The sequence below is a fragment of the Schistocerca americana genome, chromosome 3, assembly GCF_021461395.2.
Source record: "Schistocerca americana isolate TAMUIC-IGC-003095 chromosome 3, iqSchAmer2.1, whole genome shotgun sequence".
Taxonomy (NCBI): Eukaryota; Metazoa; Arthropoda; class Insecta; order Orthoptera; family Acrididae; genus Schistocerca; species Schistocerca americana.
This window is the reverse complement of record NC_060121.1, coordinates 618849107-618869535: the sequence shown is the minus strand read 5'-3', so window position 1 is coordinate 618869535 and position 20429 is coordinate 618849107. Positions and strand designations below refer to the sequence as shown.

General features: G+C 40.5%; 1 protein-coding gene across 3 annotated transcripts in view; it reads left to right on the top strand.

Annotated features, from left to right (window-relative positions):
• LOC124605796 (selenocysteine lyase-like) overlaps positions 1 to 20429 on the top strand; it is a 165528-nt gene that overhangs the window by 80356 nt on the left and 64743 nt on the right. For all 3 annotated transcript variants that reach the window (XM_047137691.1, XM_047137690.1, XM_047137689.1), the window contains exon 4: positions 450 to 594. In XM_047137691.1, the coding sequence (XP_046993647.1) occupies positions 450 to 594 (145 nt within the window). The remainder of the gene's footprint in view (positions 1 to 449; positions 595 to 20429) is intronic.

The following is a 20429-nucleotide window of genomic DNA, read 5'->3' as shown; positions in this document are numbered from 1 at the left end:
AGTAATCATCACAATACATGCTACACCTCATAGAAAAATGTTTTACTATTGATATATTGGCCTACAAGGTGTGAATAATTTGCATTGAGGAAGGTCACACAGTGACTGAAATCGATCTGTAAACTAAAGAATTTCAATATTTATGGCCGATGTTGCCATTTATCCAAAATATATTAAACATAACCCAAGGCATTATATTACCTATAATATTGAAATGAACAATCTTGCAAACAGTGACATGTTATTGCTAACAAGTACTTTTTCGCACCTTTTAATCTTCCCTTGTTCATTCCATACCAAATAAATTCCAGTGGCCTTGATTATATCTGTGACAGCTAAACAAATGTTTGAAATATAGAGACAGACTAGTTTCTAATTTTGAGTTTAATGCACACTGACAGTAATTCACAACAAGTAATTAGGGAGACAATAATATTACTTAATTTCAGAACTTACTGAGGTGAGTGCCAAAAATGGAGGCATGGTATCTGCCGGGGATGTTGTTGCTGCTATCCAGCCAAACACCTGTCTTATTACTGTCATGTTGGCTAACAATGAGACTGGGATCATTCAGCCTGTTGAAGAAATTGCAGAGTATGTAAAATATATACATATTATCATCACTGTTGGATTAATGTTTACATACATGAAAATAAGAAATGTAATAGCCAACATGCCATTCATTTCATTGTAAGATTTACTTTTTCTGCTGAAATAAATAATGAATAATTACGCTTCCACATTTTATGCACCTATATAATGTTGATTTATGGCCTATAAGATAATGTGTTGAAAAATAATTTTAAACCTGTAACTGAGTGTTAGCAGTAAATTGTGTGTTGGGTACTGCCTTAGGAGTTATTTGTAGAACTTCATACATTTTGACTCTTGACTACTTAGGTGACAAATTGCAGAGAAGTTTTTAGTGTTGTGGCATGTCATTTCTAATTTCATTAATGTTTTATTTTGATTTTTGTAAATGTCCTCAATGTTCTAAATTTTATTGGTCATGTCACAGTTGTCTTCCTTCTTCTTACTGTTTTACAATTAGGAAGCTGTTGAATAATTACACTAGACTGTTGCAGCTCATAACAATAAATTGTCCAGTGATAAATAAAAGCCACTTTCATGTAATAAAATGTGTACAGTTTCAAATACACACTTGCCAGATAACTACATTTTTGCCATTCTGCACTGGAGAAGCCTCAAATCAATACAGTATCCACACTGTAAACCATTAAAGAACCATGAAAGCTTAACTAAATATTCACCGAAGCTGTACTTTCAACAATTAAGAGTATTCCAATGAAAAAAATACAGGAGCTTCAGAATATTTTTGTAACAGGTGTAAAAACAAACAAAAAAAATTGATTCATCTACATCTGTACTCTGCAAACCACTGTGAAGTGCATGACAGATGGTACGTCTTATTGTACCAGGTACTATACCTGGACCAGAATAACAAAGTGATTGACACCATAGCACAGCTTAGCGTGGAATGGGATGGGGATGTCGGATCACTGGTGCGTGCATGTGCAGTAAGGCTGCAGCAGGAACAGCTTAGCGGTTCCTTACTAGACTATCATCTCGCGGCACCTTTTAACTTTCGATACTGAGTTCGCGTTACAGTATTGTAATATCTTGGTGACTGTGTATAAAATGATCCCATGTTCCTATTATTTGTATATCTCAACAAAAGCACCAGGTAGTGCATTGTCCTGTACTGTAACCAGAATGAATCATGTTCCGTTGTCATATTTGATAGGAAAGGGATGTTAAAATGGATCTGAATTGTTCATGTAAATGCAATAACTAACAACACTAAAATACTGTAAACTGCTTGAGTACTTACCGGTAACTGTAGTGTGCATGCAGTGTGTTATACTTGTACAGAGGAACATTCCTTAATAACGAGATGAGATATATTGTCAAATGTGCTACACACCATGCAGTCAAAAATCCAAAATACAAACACAAAAATAAAGACAAATTAAAGGCAAAAAGTAAATGCCATTTAGTGTAGAATCACTTTCTTCCTCGACACTGTCATTATCTGAGCTCTGGTCCATGGACGAGTCACTGGAATTGCCCAAGGATATAATTATATTTTCAGTATTACTCCACTTTTCCACACTTCCTTAACAACTGTATCTGTGTGATGTACAACATTATTCCATTTCTCTGGTGTTATTTATGCCACTGCATCCTCTAACAGTCTTCAAATATCTGCCACAGTGAAGGTTTTGTTATTTGTTGCCATTTAATGTCTAATCTGTGCCCAAATAATTCTGATGGCCTTTAAGTGGCATTGATATTGTGGAGCCTAAGAACTCTGTAGCCACAGTTTTTAGCTACCTCATCCACAACATACTGTTAAAACTGTGCTGTGTTCTCTTTTTTTTTTCCCAAGACTTTCCGCATTGTGTTATTTCAGCCATACAACAATGTCTGCTTTTATCATTGCCATCATTGGAGCTTTATCTCTAATAACTGAATGGTAGGGTGCATTATCCGTTACAAAGACATATGGCTGATTCAGGTTTTCCTATTAGTTGGCCCTTTAAACATGTCAGAAAACTGTCATGGTTCATCTCCCCATCATATTCACTCGTTATTCTCGATTTGTAAATGAGGAGATGTTAGATGTGAAAGCAGATGCAGTTCCAGTATGCAAGACAATAATTTGTGAGCCCTTTCCCACCGAACAACACAACTTACACATATGTTATCATCTGTCCAGTCTTTTCTGATGGAATGACTAGAGTTATCCAGGTTTCGTTGAGCCACACTACGTCTTCAAATGGCACTTCAACAATACCTCTTTAAAGTCGACAACACTTGGCTGTGATGTCATCTCTCTCCATTATAATTTGTGTCTATTAATTCTTTTGTACTGAAAACTGAGGGCTCTCATAACTGTTTAAAAAGATGTGGTTCTGTCACTGAACAATTCTTCCTCGTGGAGCTTTCTTCTTCTTCTTCTTCTTCTTCTTCTTTTTTTTTTAAAAAAAAAAACGTTGGATGTTCGTATATCTTGTGATATTCATGTATGTGGTGAGAAGAGTCAAAGTTTGTTATTCGTAGTTGTGTCCTCTTTTTACTGGAGGCCTGCAGTTTGGATAAAACAGGCTCTTCGCCAGCCGCTGTGGCTGAGCAGTTCTAGGCGCTTCAGTCCAGAACCGCACTGCTGCTACGGTCGCAGGTTTGAACCCTGCCTCGGGCATCGATGTGTGTGATGTCCTTAGGTTAGTTAGGTTTAGGTAGTTTTAAGTCTAGGGGACTGATGGCCTCAGATGTTAAGTCCCATAGTGCTTAGAGCCATTTGAAACAGGCTCTTCCCCTTGTGCACAGTATTTCTCCTTACAAACTTTGATGACAGTATTTTCATGTATCTTCACAGCATCTACAGCTCCTTCGACTTCCTTCGCTAGAGGCAGTAGAGTTGCACCCACACCAAGCACACAAACTCGCATGTCTGACCATACAAAACATGGGCAGATAGCTGAACTTTCCGTTTAGCAGTCACACTTTTTTGCACACTTCCTCTACAAGCTTCAGGCATTCTGTGGCCCAAAATAAACTCGCCACACAGAGAGATAAAGCGTACAATGAAACGGACCACAATTGTTTACGTTACTGACCGTGAGTGTGCCTGCAGCTGACTGCAGTAGCCACTATCTGCAGTAACAGAGAGATTTGTCAATGGTGAATGGAACAGGTGGTGTATCAAGAGTGTTCTTTGATTGGCTGTTACTATGGTAATAGTCCTGTAAACAGCTATACTTTGATCACATTGTTATTCTGATCCAGGTATAGGGTTTCTTCCTGTTTCAGACTGCCCTTCTCCATATACATTCAATTTGTCCTGTTAGTCCTATTTGGTATGGGTCCCACACATTGGAACAGTATTCTAGAATGTGTTGAATGGGTGATTTGTAAGCAATCTCCCTTCTAGACTGATTGCATTTCCCCAGTATTCAACCAACAAACCAAAGTCTACCCACAATTGAGCATACATTTCATTCCATTTCATGTCCCTACAATGAGTTACACACAGGTATTTGGATGAGTTGGCTGATTCCAGCTGTGACTTATTATTATTATTATTATTATTGTTTCTTTCTATTCTCAGACGTTATGTCTGGTCAAAAATGGACAGTGACGCGGACCTTGATCAAGCGTGACTTCCTTTTAACTCTACGGTATATGTTATATTGCATTTAGGAACTTTCGGGTCATTGAACATGTATCAATAATTACAGATTTTTGTAGTTGTATATATATGTTTGGATGTAGCTGTATTGCGTTGATGTACTGATGGATATTGTGTGGTATGACTCCTGTAGTTGATAGTATAATTGGTATAATGGCAACTTTATCCTGATGCCACATGTCCTTGATTTCCTCAGCCAGTTGGATGTGTTTTTCAATTTTTTCTCCTGTTTTCTTTTGTATATTTGTTGTGTTGGGTATGGATATTTCAATTAGTTGTGTTAATTTCTTCTTTTTATTGGTGAGTGTGATGTCCGGTTTGTTATGTGGTGTTGTTTTATCTGTTATAATCGTTCTGTTCCAGTATAATTTGTATTCATCATTCTCCAGTACATTTTGTGGTGTGTACTTGTATGTGGGAATGTGTTGTTTTATTAGTTTATGTTGTATGGCAAGTTGTTGTTGTATTATTTTTGCTACATTGTCATGTCTTCTGGGGTATTCTGTATTTGCTAGTATTGTACATCCACTTGTGATGTGATCTACTGTTTCTATTTGTTGTTTGCAAAGTCTGCATTTATCTGTTGTGGTATTGGGATCTTTAATAATATGCTTGCTGTAATATCTGGTGTTTATTGTTTGATCCTGTATTGCAATCATGAATCCTTCCGTCTCACTGTACATATTGCCTTTTCTTAGCCGTGTGTTGGATGCCTCTTGATCTATGTGTGGCTGTGTTAGATAATACGGGTGCTTGCCATGTAGTGTTTTCTTTTTCCAATTTACTTTCTTCGTATCTGTTGATGTTATGTGATCTAAAGGGTTGTAGAAGTGGTTATGAAATTGCAATGGTGTAGCCGATGTATTTACATGAGTGATTGCTTTGTGTATTTTGCTAGTTTCTGATCGTTCTAGAAAGAATTTTCTTAAATTGTCTACCTGTCCATAATGTAGGTTTTTTATATCTATAAATCCCCTTCCACCTTCCTTTCTGCTTAATGTGAATCTTTCTGTTGCTGAATGTATGTGATGTATTCTATATTTGTGGCATTGTGATCGTGTAAGTGTATTGAGTGCTTCTAGGTCTGTGTCACTCCATTTCACTACTCCAAATGAGTAGGTCAATACTGGTATAGCATAAGTATTTATAGCTTTTGTTTTGTTTCTTGCTGTCAATTCTGTTTTCAGTATTTTTGTTAGTCTTTGTCTATATTTTTCTTTTAGTTCTTCTTTAATGTTTGTATTATCTATTCCTATTTTTTGTCTGTATCCTAGATATTTATAGGCATCTGTTTTTTCCATCGCTTCTATGCAATCGCTGTGGTTATCCAATATGTAATCTTCTTGTTTAGTGTGTTTTCCCTTGACTATGCTATTTTTCTTACATTTGTCTGTTCCAAAAGCCATATTTATATCATTGCTGAATACTTCTGTTATCTTTAGTAATTGGTTGAGTTGTTGATTTGTTGCTGCCAGTAGTTTTAGATCATCCATGTATAGCAAATGTGTGATTTTGTGTGGGTATGTTCCAGTAATATTGAATCCATAATTTGTATTATTTAGCATGTTGGATAGTGGGTTCAGAGCAAGGCAGAACCAGAAAGGACTTAATGAGTCTCCTTGGTATATTCCACGCTTAATCTATATTGGCTGTGATGTGATGTTATTTGAATTTGTTTGGATATTAAGTGTGGTTTTCCAGTTTTTCATTACCATGTTTAGAAACTGTATCAGTTTAGGATCTACTTTGTATATTTCCAATATCTGTAGTAACCATGAGTGGGGTACACTATCAAAGGCTTTTTGGTAATCAATGTATGCGCAGTGTAGCGACCTTTGCTTAGTTTTAGCTTGATATGTCACCTCTGTATCAATTATCAGTTGCTCTTTACATCCTCGTGCTCCTTTGCAGCAGCCTTTTTGTTCTTCATTTATAATTTTGTTCTGTGTTGTATGTGTCATTAATTTCTGTGTAATGACTGAAGTTAATATTTTGTAGATTGTTGGTAGGCATGTTATGGGGCGATATTTAGCTGGGTTTGCTGTGTCTGCTTGATCTTTAGGTTTCAGATAGGTTATTCCATGTGTAAGTGTATCAGGGAATGTGTATGGGTCTGCAATGTAACTGTTAAATAATTTAGTGAGATGTGAATGTGTTGAGGTGAACTTCTTTAGCCAGTAATTTGCTATTTTATCATTTCCAGGGGCTTTCCAATTGTGTGTAGAATTAATTGCTCGGGTGACTTCATGTTGCAAAATTATCACTTCAGGCATTTGTGGTATCATCTTGTATGAGTCTGTTTCTGCTTGTATCCACCGTGCATGCCTGTTATGTTGTACCGGGTTTGACCATATGTTGCTCCAGAAGTGTTCCATGTCTGTTATGTTTGGTGGATTGTCTATTTTAATGTGCGTGTTATCTAATGTTTGGTAAAATCTCTTTTGGTTTGTGTTGAATGTTTGGTTTTGTTTCCGTCTATTTTCACTTTTTTTGTATCTTCTAAGTCGTTTGGCCAATGCTTGTAATTTCTGCTTCTTTTCATCTAATTGCTCTATTGCTTCTTGTTGTGAGATTTTACCTGACCTTTTTCGTTTTTTGTCTGATATTTCATTTCTTATAAATTGTGTTAGCTGTCTGATGTCTTTTCTCAGTTTTTCTATTCTGATCTGTAGCCTGTGTTGCCATGCTGGTTTTGTGGGTTTCTTCTGTGTGTTGGTTGGTTCTGATCTCTGCCTAGTGTGTATATTTAGTGTAGTGAGTGCTCCTACATAAACCAGTAGTTGTAACTCTTCCATAGTTGTATTTTCATTTATTTTGTTGTGTATGGTTGTGTTGATAGTTTTTATTGTTGTTTCGACTTGTGGGTTATTTGGCGGTCTATGCAAGAATGGTCTAATGTCTGTATTTGTGTCTTTGTATTCTATATATGTCAGCTGAAATTTCTCTTCTATATCTAACACGTGTGTCTCTTCGTGTTCTATTTGTGCTTGTTCTGGTGGCTGTCTTAAGATTTCGTTTTCCTCTGATTGTTTAATTGATGCGTGTTGGTCTTTGTTTGTTTGCTCTGGGATGTTTGAGTCCATTACTGTATTTTCTTCTTCTTCTTCTTCTGATTGCACATTATTTTGTTCCAGTATTTGTTGTACTTGTTGTTTGATGTTTTCTAATTCTGACTGGGGTATCCTGTTATTTTTTACTATTACACGGATCTGATCAGCTAGTCGTTGTTCTGTTAAAAATTTTAATTCCGGGTATCTGGTAATAAATGTCGTGTATACTTGTGATCTGTATCCAGTTGTGTTGGTTCCTAGGTTTGTTGCTTGGTAATAACAGAACATGAGGTGTCGATTAACTTTATCTGACCATCTCATCCTCTGTCTTTGTTTTCCTTCTAGAGTGGTTGCAGGAAGCATATCCTGCAAAACACCTCTATTTGGATTTAAATCATTTTCCAGTTGGCTAGCAGTGTCGTTACCATTGTGGGCGGGCATAGGGTTCAAGCGTCGTCCCTGACCATGACGGCGCTTGTCCGAGGCTTCTTTAGTTCTGTCCTGAACCAAGTAATCACACTAAAAGGGGGGTTAGCCCTATTAGTGTTTGTTCTTTTCGTCGCCTTTTACGACTGGCAGAACATACCGGAGGCCTATTCTTTTCCCGGGCCTCCACGGGATTTATTATTATTATTATTATTATTATTATTATTATAGTCTTAGTGTTCTACAGATCTCTTGTTTTGTGAAGTGCGCTGTTTCATATTTCTGAACCTTTAATGCAAGTTGTCAGTCTTTGCACCATTTTGAAATCATATCAAGGTCTCGTAAAATATTTATGCAGCTTGTTTCATACAGTACTTCATTAAGGATAACTGCATCATCTGCGAAAAGTCTGATGGTGTATTAATCGTGTCTGCAAGGTCATTAATACCCAGTATTAACAGCAAGGATCCCAACACACTTACCTGGGGCTCAACCAAATTTCTTTCTTTATGTGGTGATGACTGTCCATCCTAGATAACGTGCTTCTCCTGCCTATCAAAAGGTCCTCGGTCCTGTCCCAAATTTTGCTTCATGCTCTGTATGATCATATTTTTGATAATATATATAATACTGAGTCAGATGATTTTCAGAAATCAAGAAATATATGTACTTGATGATCTTGACCCAAAGGTTTCAGTACATCATGTAAGAGAAGTGAGCATTGGGTTGCACATGGTGGGTGTTTCCAAAATCTGTGCGGTTTGGTATGAAGTAAGTCATTCTGTTTGAGATATCTAATTATGTTTCAGCATATGTTCTAAGATTGTACAACAAATTAATATTGAGGTTATTGGATGGTAGTTTTGTGAATCATTTCTACTATCCTCCTTGTAAATCAGTGTGATCTGTGCTCCCATCCCACTGCTGGGTGCAGTTTCTTTGTTAGAGGGATCTATGATATAGTTAAGAGGGTTTAGCACAGCCACAAATTCAGTATAGAATCTGATAGAGGTTCCATTGATACCTGATACTCATATCATGGGTTTTACTTTGTAAAGGAACATGTGAAAACAGAGTTAAGCATTTCAGTTTTTGCCTTGCTACCCTCAATTTTAGTTCCTATCTGATTCACGAGTGACTGGATATTACCTTTGGTGCCACTAACAGCTGTTACACATGACCAGGATTTACATTTTGTGAAAAATAATTTGACAGTATTTTGCTGTGTTAGTCAGCGAAGGCTTCACCATTGCTCTCTTGACAGCCAAATGTGTTCTGTTCAGCCTCTCTCTCCATCTATAGCCCTATACCTTGTTTTACACATACTACGCAGTAGTCTCTGTTCCTTTGAAGTTTCTTTATGGTGGCTGTATACAATGGAGGGCCCCTCTCATTATGAACTGTTCTACTGGAGATATATCCAGCCAGTGTGTGGTCAGCTATTCTTTTAAATTTGAGTCATAGTTCCTCCACATGCTCCTGTTCTGCATTAAAAGTTTCAAGTTCTGTATTGATATGACACTACTGCTTCTTTATCTAGTCTGTTGAACATATGTGTCACTTTCTACTTTCTTTTGAATCTTAAAATTAAATGTTTCTTACAGCTGTCACATCTAGAATGGATACAAAGTGTTGCCTAATCTAAAAAAAAAAATAAATAAATAAAAAATAAATAAATAAATAAATAAATAAATAAATCCTTGTGTACACATCACACACTGTCAGCTACCTGGGTAGTAGCCTGTGATGTGTAGTGCACACCTGATCCATTTATAGGAACCTTGCCAATAGGAACCTGAGCCAATTGGGGAAGGGTGCGTTACATGGTGCACTGTGTCCATCGTGCACTGAGACCTATCGCATCCTTCGTCAACGTGGATCTGCACTTGTGCTCATTCTCCAACTGTTGGGCGGGGTCACCCTACAGGGTGCGTATTTTTTCATCAACTGTGCAGTATGGTTTTCTACGCTTACAATGATAATGGAATTGTTTGCTTTGGTTGCACCTGATATCCAGCACGGTAGCCAGTCTGTTGTGGTGGGGCTGCCATGTACCCTGTTGGTTGTAGCCCACTGACCACACAGGAATCGCTCTGCAGATGCCTGCGCCATTAACTCCCCACATATGCCGAGGACTAGAGGCCTGACACCCTGGGGCATTGGGACTCCCAGCAATGGCCATCTTGCCAGGTGGCGTTTGCTGTGGCTGGGTGGCGCCCACGGGGAGGGCCCCTGGTTGGAGGGGGTGGCATCAGGGTGGATGATATGTGATGAATCATAGTACATCATCTCTTGCTGGTGCTCAAACACCAGCAGTCTCTAAGCATTCATGGGCTCAATTCAATGCACATAAGTACGACCCCAAATTGATCCCCTCCCTGGCCACACCATGGGAGGAACGCCAGGCTAAGGATGGCAGTGGCTCTTATTCGGCCTGTTACCTTGAATGTTCGAGAGCTGATGGGGAATCTTTCATGACGATGAAGCCTCTGTTTTTTGTTCAGCGTGTAGAGGACAGGTTTGGGGAGGTGAAAAGCTTGTCCAAAATGAGATCTCAGTCACTCTTGATCAAAACAGTATCCTCTGGCCAGTCACAGGCATTACTCACTTGTGACAAGCTGGGAGATGTTTCTGTAACTGTCACGCGCCATAAAAGCCTAAATATAGTCCAAGGTATCATATTTCACAGAGACCTTCTTGTGCAGTCTGACGATGAGCTGCATGCCAATTTAGAGTGGTGAGGTGTAAATTTCGTTTGGCGTATCCACTGGGGTCCGAGGGATAATCAGGTTGCCACTGGTGCCTTCATCTTGGCCTTCGAGGATGATACATTACCCAAGAAGGTCAAAGTGATGGTCTACCGCTGTGATGTAAAGCCCTATATCCCTCCCCCAACGCGGTGCTTTAAATGCTGGAAGTTCAGCCACATGTCTTCCTACTTCACTTTCAGCATCACATGTCAAGGTTGCAGACGCCCATCACGTCCCAATACTCCATGTATCCCGCCTCCCATCTGTGTCAACTGTGAAGAGCGCCACTCGCCTTGCTCTCCTGACTACAGGATTCTCCAGAAAGAAAGGAAAATCATGGAGTACAAGACCCTGGACTGACCAACCTACACTGATGCTAAGAGGAAATTTGAATGCCTACATCCTGTACGTATGACATCGTCTTATGCTGCAGCTCCACCAACCCAAGTCACCTCTCAGAGCCGGAAGACTACACCTGCCCCCTTGATGGTGGGGGGCACTTCCCTCCCTGTTGCTCCTGCACCACCTACCTTCGGGAATATCTGATCCCACTTTTGCGCTGGAGAAGCGTAAGTCTTCTTCGGCTCCTCTTGCTAGGAAGGGGTCCCTTGAGTCACTCCCTTCCCAGGTTTCCACTAGTGGGAAAGATGACACCTGCCAATGCCTGACTAGCCCAAAAGCAGCTGGTCATTGGGCTTCACACTCATCCTCAGTCCTGGAGACTGAATCAGTGAAGTCCTCCCAGCCAGGCAAACTCAAGAAGCAGTGAGAAAAATCCAGAAAGAAGATCCCCAAGACCAAGGGAATTGCGGTGGCGCTGACACCACCACTGCCTACAAGCTCTGTGTCTGCAGGTGAGGTGGAGATTCTGGCGTCTGCTGAAGACCTAGATCTCGCTAGACCCTCAGACACAATGGATATAGACATCTTCAATTTTTTGGTCCTGTCCTCCTCAGTTGCGCGTAATACTACGGTATGTTGATGATTTTCACTTATGGACCGTCTGACAGCAACTGAATAAAACACAATTTTAGTGCCATACGCGTTTCGCCTTTATTTTCTGCAAGGCATCATCAGTGGCAGGTTGCGTAGACAGTTTCTTACATATTACGCTCCTGTTGCATTTTTGGTCTTGTTCTTCTTCCTGTGAGCGCCAATTTGCTGTTTTTTCTGCATTCCGCAGCACTATGCACTGAACGCTTTTTTTAAATGCAAGGTTTTGTTTCTGTTGCCGGCAACAGAAACCAGAACATTGCATTTAAAAAAAGCGTTCAGTGCATAGTGCTGTGGAATGCAGAAAAAACAGCAAATTGGCGCTCATAGGAAGAAGAACAAGACCAAAAATGCAACAGGAGCGTAATATGTAAGAAACTGTCTACACAACCTGCCACTGATGATGCCTTGCAGAAAATAAAGGCGAAACGCGTATGGCACTAAAATTGTGTTTTATTCAGTTGCTGTCAGACGGTCCATAAGTGAAAATCATCAACATACCGTAGTACAATGGATATAGGCTGCCGAGGTAAAAATTCGGTGTCAGCAGGTGACCCCGAGGCATAAACTGCCTCATTGAATATTTGGTGCCTTCCCAGTCTCACAATGACATCATCCGCCAGTGGAATTGCGGTGGTTTTTTCCACCGCCTGGCTGAGATAGAGCAACTAAGCTTTACACCTGCTTTCTGCATTGCCCTCTAGGAAACGTTGTTCCCAGCTATGCAGACCCCTGCTCTCCGTGGCTATTAGGGATATTACAGGAACCATAGTGACTATAATCAAGTGTCAGAGGGAGTTTGCGTTTACGTCCTAAACTCAGTCTCTGTAGTGAAACTGTCCTCCTTCAAACCCCTCGTGAATCTGTGGCTGTCAGAATGAGGATAACTCAGGAAATAACTGTCTGCAATGTATATCTTCCTCCAGATGGTGCAGTACCCTTAAATGTATTAGCTGCAGTGATTGATCGACTCCCTAAACATTTTCTACTTTTGGGAGATTTTAATGCCCATAACCCCTTGTGGGGTGGGACCGTGCTTACTGGCCGAGGCAGAGATGTTGAAAATTTACTGTCTCAGTTTGACCTCTGCCTCTTAAATACAAGGACTGCCACACATTTCAGTATAGCTCATGGTAGTTACTCGGCCATTGGTTTATCAATTTGCAGCCCAGGACTTATCCCATCTATCCACTGGAGAGCCTGTGACCACTCCCCCATCTTCCTGTCACTGCCCCGGCATCAGACCCACGGACACCTGCCCAGATGGGCTTTAAACAAGGTGGACTGGGAAACTTTCACCTCAGCTGCCACCGTTGAATCTCCACCACATGGGAACATCGATATGATGGTTGAGCAGATGACTACAACAATCCTTTCTGCGGCAGAAAATGCGATCCCTCGCTCTTTAGGGTGCCCCCGGCGAAAGGCAGTCCCTTGGTGGTCACTGGAAGTCGCAGAAGCAATTAAGGAGCATTGACGAGCTCTGCAGCAGCATAAGCAGCACCATTCCCTGGAGCACCTAATAGCCTTTAAACGGCTCCGTGCCCATGTTTGCCAACTTATCAGACGACGGAAGAAGGAGTGTTGGGAGAGAGAGGTCTCGACCATTGGGTGCCATACATCACCTTCCCAAGTCTGGGCAAGGATCAAACGTGTTTTTGGGTACCAGACCCCAAAAGGTGTTCTACATCTATATCTACATCCATACTCCGCAAACCACCTGACAGTGTGTGGCGGAGGGTACTTTGAGTACCTCTATTGGTTATCACTTCTATTCCAGTCTCGTATTGTTCGTCGAAAGAAAGATTGTTGGTATGCCTCTGTGTGGCCTCTAATCTCTCTGATTTTATCCTCATGGTCTCTTCGTGGTGATCCCGGTATTAACATAAATGGCGTGTTATCTACCAATGCAATCGGACCATCAGTCTCACCAATGTTCTTTGTAAGCTGCTGGAACATAGAACGTGTTGGCGGTTGGGTTGGATCCTGGAGTCACGTGGCCTACTGGCTCCATGTCAAGGCTGCTTCTGCCAGGGTCGCTCTACCACTGATAATCTTGTGTCCTTTGAGTCTGCCATCCCAACAGCCTTTTCCAGATGCCAACACTTGGTTGCCATCTTTTTTGATTTACGAAAAGCGTATGACATGACCTGGTGACATCATATCCTTGCTGCATTATACAAGCAGGCTCTCAGAGACCCGCTCCTGATTTTCATCCAAAATTTCCTGGCTTTAATGGTCTAGCAGCAGCTTTAGGGCCATCTGTCTCACCTTCTCTGTATGTAGACGACTTCTGCATTTTGTACTGCTCCACCAATACTGGTGTTGCTGAGCGGCACCTACAGGGAGCCATCCAGAAGGCTCTGTCATGGTTTCCAGTTTTTGGTTGCAAAGTTCTGTCGGCATCATACCGTTCATCCAGAACTTTACCTTAACAACGATCCACTCACTGTAGTGTAGACATATCGATTCTTAGGAATGGTTGGGACACCCAATTAACTTGGCTTCCTCACCTTCATCAGCTTAAGTGGAAGTGCTGGCAGCGCCATAATGCCCTCCACTGCCTGAGCAACACCATTTGGGGTGCAGATTGCTCTATGCTGCTGCAGCTCTACAGAGCCCGTGTTCCATCCTGCCTTGACTGTGGGAATCTGGTTTATGGTTTGGTGGCGCCCTCAGCATTGTGATTACTTGACCCAGTGCACCGCTGTGGCATTCGCTTAGCGGCAGGAGCTCTAAGGATGATTCTGGTGACCACCGTCCTGGTGGAGGCCAGAGTCCCTCCATTGCAGGTTAGGCATGCACAACTGCTGGCCAGTTATGTTGCACAGGTTTGTAGTTCTCCTGCACATCCAAATTACCGTCTCCTTTTCACACCCACAGCGGTTCATCTCCCGCATCGGCGGCCCAGGTCAGGGTTCCAATTGCAGTTCCTGTCTGATCCCTTCTTTCCGAACTGAAATCCTTGCCTTTACCACCTATAATTGAGGTACATTTAAGTACACCTCCTTGGTGTACACCTAGGCCGCAGCTTCACCTGGACCTAAGGACTTAGTTAACCCCGCAGCTCTCCGCTGCCACTTACTCTTGATTCTTGACATGTACTGAGGCCATGAAGTGGTTTACACCGATGGCTGATAATCAGGTCGGCTTCGCGTATGTCCATGGAGGACATACTGAACAGCATTCCTTGCCTGATGGCTGCAGTATTTTCACTGCTGTGCTCGTGGGTGTATCTCGTGCTCTTGAGCACATCTGTTCTTGCCCTGGGGAGTCGTTTCTTCTGCGTACTGACTCCTTGAGTGGCCCACAAGCTATCAATATAAGTTTTCACGCATGTCCTTTGCCCCTCTGTGTTCTCCACTCTAATACTTTTAGGCTGGATGTTTTAATGTATCACAGAGTGTCTGGCTTTTCCTTTTTATTCTCGTGGTCGGCCAGCCACGGTTCATCTGCTCTCTTGTTTTTATTGCTTCTACCTATTTATTGCTTCTCTCTGTGGTTTTCTTTTCCTATTTTGCTCATAGTAGTGTTGGTTGTCCTTCTGTTGTTCTTCTGGTTCTTCCAATCTCTTGTTATTGTGCAGTACATCTCCTTTCTTTCCTTCTTTCCCTTGTGTAATTATTTTACCAGGAACAAGGGACCAATGACCTTGCAGTTTGTTCCCTTTCCCCCCTCCTTTAAACCAACCAACCAACCAACCAATCAATCCTCTTGATCTAGGACAAAGCACGTTTCCCAATGGGAAAGTGAATCACACGGTGCTGTTCCCGTTTCAGTGGAAACGGGGTGTATGTGCCCCCGAACAACCAGAAAATGCAAGAAAAACCTGGGAATTTTTTCATCCATGAGAAATCCGGGGAAAGCATGAGGATTTTTTAGACTTCTGGAAATTTTTCATTGTTTTAGTATTCAGTTCTTTTTTTGTAATTTTGACTGGTAATTACTGATACTCGTAGCCCAATACTGCAGAGTAATACTGTAGCATTAAAACATAAACAAGAGAATAACACCAAAATAAAACTTTTGTTGCAAATAAAATGTCCCATTTACAGCAACAAAATACAGTACACACACAAGCATCTGTGGAGCCAACAGCATAGCATATCCAAAGACTCTGCAATGCTTCATAACAAAAAACTGCTCTTGATGCATCTTTCTCATAAGCCTCGTTTTGACGAGTGCGCCGTTATAACTGTTTACATTTCTAACAGGTCATGGAAAAATGTTCGATTGGTGATTTCAGAAGCGTTACTTTCAAAGTAAATTTCCTTCTACACAAGATGAATTACGTTACTGTGAGATTATGCAATGAATCTCTTAAATCATGGAGCATTACTCTCTCATTCAAATCTTAATACTGAGGACTAGTCACTTACAAAAATTTTGGGTCCAGATGATCAGCAATTTATGCCGTTATAAAAAATTTCACTGGCAAATTTGCGTTTGATATATCTTACAAAGCTAACACATGCTAAAAAATACCAAGTTTCAACAAAGTTAATATGACAATGAAAATAATCAGTTTTTGAGAATATAATGTAATTGGATAGATAAAAAATCTATATGCCAAGTGGTGGCACATATAAGAAGGTTATACTTATGCAAACTTTTGGCTCCAATGGCACCTACTTTCAGCTGAGGGGTTTAAGGGGAAGGAAGAGGGGTAAGGAAAAGGACTAGAGAGGTTTAGGAAAAGGGGTAGATCTCAGAAATGTCACCCAGAACTATGAGCCAGGGGAGACTTACCAGATGGGATGAGAAGGAAAGACTAATTGATGAGGACTGCACCAGAAGAGATTTGGAAACCTGAGAGCTTGAAGATGGAAGACAGGATAATATGGAAGACAGAGATTACTGCTAAAACACAGTGCACATGTTAATAAGAATGAAAAGCTAAGTGCATTGTACATAAGAGGTGGAAGAGGGGACAGTGAAAATAGGCAGACCAGAAAATGAAAGATGTAGAAAACTGAAACGGGGTGAAGAAAGAAGTAGTTACTCTATGGCTCCTACCTGTGTGACCATCCCCACTGCAAGTCTTGCCCTAAGCACCCTCCTATCACCACCTACACCAGCCCTGTATGTGGCGAAATGTATGCTATCAAAGGGGGAGCCACCTGTGAAATGGCACATCATATCACCTGTTATTTAAACATTGTTCGGCCTTTTACATCGGCATGCCTACCACAAAGTTATCAGTTAGTTTGAATGGGCATAGGCAGTGGGTGTATACTTGCGGCACACAATAACCTCTTGCAGAGTGTGCCATACAATGTGAGAGTTGTGACTTCAGTGCCTGTTCCACCATACGCACCATCTGGTTCTTCCCCCCAGTTTCTCAGAACTCCCCAGGTGGGTACTAGCACTACATGTCCTTGGTGCCCACCACCTACCTAATCTTAATTTACATTAATTTCTGCTGTGCCAGCATTTCTTCACTGTAGCTACTCCTTTCTTCGCTCAGTTTAGTTTTTCACAGGTTTCATTTCCTGACCTGCCTATTTCTTGCCATTCCCCTCCCACCTCTGTTACGTCAAATGCATTTAGGTTTTCACTCTTAACTTGTGCATGATGTTTTAGCAGTAATTTCTGTTTTGCATATTATCCTGTCTTCCACATTTAAGCTCTCAGGTTTTCAAATCTTGTCCAGTACTGTCCCCAATGACCAGACTTTCCTTCTCATCCTGCCTGGTAAATTTTGCCTGACCTTTTGGTTAAAGGGATTGCTATAACACCCTGAGTCCTCCCTGGTCCCTGTGTACCCTGTACAGGACACCTAGAACTACCATTGACACACCACTTGCAGTGAAGTGAATGGGAAATGACAGATGCTGTTCACCCACAGTGGAGACAGGATCCACAGGTGAGGATAGTACTCGAGTTAACTTAGGTACATTAGGTCCTGGTACATGACACTCTTCTGGTGCACCGATTCACAACAGCTGCCAATTGTTTGACAGTGGTCGGGGCAATTTCCAACTGCTTGTGAATGCCAACTAACTCATCCTGTGTTCGAAAACAGTATTCACGTTTGGGCTGCATTGTGGCTGGTGCAGTGTTTTACAGCATAGTGAACAAATAACTTTAAACCAACCCTGCTGACTATCTTCTAATCTGCTGAGCTAAAAAATTAGTAATTCCCTGAAATAATTGAAGCTGTTAAGACAACAAGAAAACCTGTGGTAAAATTAGTGTTTTCTAAACTTTTTGAGGTAGTTATAGTTGCTAACAAACTCAGAAATAGAGTTAATTACAATAAATGTAGATAGCACATAATTCTCACGAAAGGAGAAACTAAATGTAACACAATGTTTGTTACAATATGTGCTACAGTAATTAAAACACACATGCTGATTTATTATGAATTAGTTTATGCACAGGACAATTGTAATTTCCAAAAGTTCTCAAAAATGTATGTTTATTTGCATTGACATACACTTAAATTCAGTACGATGTATTCTTTAGCAGTAACTATGAATCACAAAACTGATTTACTACAAAATAAGTTAACCACAGCTCTGTAACTTACAAAAATTTTCAAAAATATAGTTTTGTAAACATCCAAAAATTATCAAAAATTACATATGTCTCACATAATTATACCATGAAATTAGAGAATGATTCTTTTGAATGAGGATAGTCCTACTGTTTTCAAAAATTTTAAATGAAAATGTTCAAAATTTCTCCCATTGCAAATGAGCATTGCTACAATTGATGGAATATTATGCAGAAGTGACACAAACAAAAAAATCTGTGAATCTAGAATTTCAAATTGGCACATCAATCTGGCACATGCTGTCTCAAAAAAAAAAAAAAAATTGTGATATTGCTTTTTACATATAAATAAACGTGCTAATTACCCAGACTTTTTACTTAGCTGATTCTGTGCAACTTCTTCACCGGCGTGCCAAATATTAACATTGCAGTGTCAGTTTATCTTTTATCTCAGCCAAAATCACAAAAATGTGCAGCACCAAGAAAAGACATCTTCTGCCTGGAGCAGCTATTAATACAAATGTACATAAGAGTATGTGGTGACTTTTAAGCACCAGATGAAGATTGACATACAGGATTCAAAATGAATTTTACATTAATGAAAATAATGATTTCCTGTAGATGGATTTTATTCATTACTCCATTATCAGATATATCAGTTTTAAATATTTCCGTCATAGTTAAGATGAAATAATAAGGATTCATCATAGGCAGTAGCAGGGGAGAGAGAAGTTGGAAGGAGACATCAGTTTGATGTTCTTTGCTTCAGTGCAGAATTGTTAGGTGGGATAATGGAAATTTTGCAATGCATACACGTACAAAAAGCCTGTGTACAAAATGAATTATTGTTTCATTAGAGCATCAGATGTGCCTGAAACCAAAACTGGAGATTGACAAGAACTGTGAAAGAAATAGATCACATATAGAAAAAAAGAAAAAAAATATAAGTATAGAATAGAGGCAGTGCATGTGATACACTTTTGTAGAGGAGTGACACATGCTGAAGGTGACTTGGAGATGTGAATTGAGAAAATATGACAGGATAGAGGAAGGGGAAACTTGAATGGAGGGAGTGGGGACAGTAAGTTAGCTGAGATTGAGGTCAAGATGTTTATGGGAGTGAAGGATGTGTTGTAAGGATAACTCCCATCTACGTAGTTGAGAGAAGCTAGTAGTGGAGGGAAGGATCCAGATGGCCTGAAATTGAGGGTGATGTGCTCATCTTTATGTTGTACCACTAGTGCGGGTGCGGGGCAAAGTCAGGACATGCGGGGAACAAGCAGCAATCGGTATTCTAATTGTCAACTGTCGAAGCTGCGTTGGTAAAGTACCGGAACTTCAAGCGCTGATAGAAAGCACCGAAGCTGAAATCGTTATAGGTACAGAAAGCTGGCTTAAGCCAGAGATAAATTCTGCCGAAATTTTTACAAAGGTACAGACGGTGTTTAGAAAGGATAGATTGCATGCAACCGGTGGTGGAGTGTTCATCGCTGTTAGTAGTAGTTTATCCTGTAGTGAAGTAGAAGTGGATAGTTCCTGTGAATTATTATGGGTGGAGGTTACACTAAACAACCGAACTAGGTTAATAATTGGCTCCTTTTACCGACCTCCCGACTCAGCAGCATTAGTGGCAGAACAACTGAGAGAAAATTTGGAATACATTTCACATAAATTTTCTCAGCATGTTATAGTCTTAGGTGGAGATTTCAATTTACCAGATATAGACTGGGACACTCAGATGTTTAGGACGGGTGGTAGGGACAGAGCATCGAGTGACATTATACTGAGTGCACTATCCGAAAATTACCTCGAGCAATTAAACAGAGAACCGACTCGTGGAGATAACATATTGGACCTACTGATAACAAACAGACCCGAACTTTTCGAATCTGTATGTACAGAGCAGGGAATCAGTGATCATAAGGCCGTTGCAGCATCCCTGAATATGGAAGTTAATAGGAATATAAAAAAAGGGAGGAAGGTTTATCTGTTTAGCAAGAGTAATAGAAGGCAGATTTCAGACTACCTAACAGATCAAAACGAAAATTTCTGTTCCGACACTGACAATGTTGAGTGTTTATGGAAAAAGTTCAAGGCAATCGTAAAATGCGTTTTAGACAGGTACGTGCCGAGTAAAACTGTGAGGGACGGGAAAAACCCACCGTGGTACAACAACAAAGTTAGGAAACTACTGCGAAAGCAAAGAGAGCTCCACTCCAAGTTTAAACGCAGCCAAAACCTCTCAGACAAACAGAAGCTAAACGATGTCAAAGTTAGCGTAAGGAGGGCTATGCGTGAAGCGTTCATTGAATTCGAAAGTAAAATTCTATGTACCGACTTGACAGAAAATCCTAGGAAGTTCTGGTCTTACGTTAAATCAGTAAGTGGCTCGAAACAGCATATCCAGACACTACGGGATGATGATGGCATTGAAACAGAGAATGACTCGCGTAAAGCTGAAATACTAAACACCTTTTTCCAAAGCTGTTTCACAGAGGA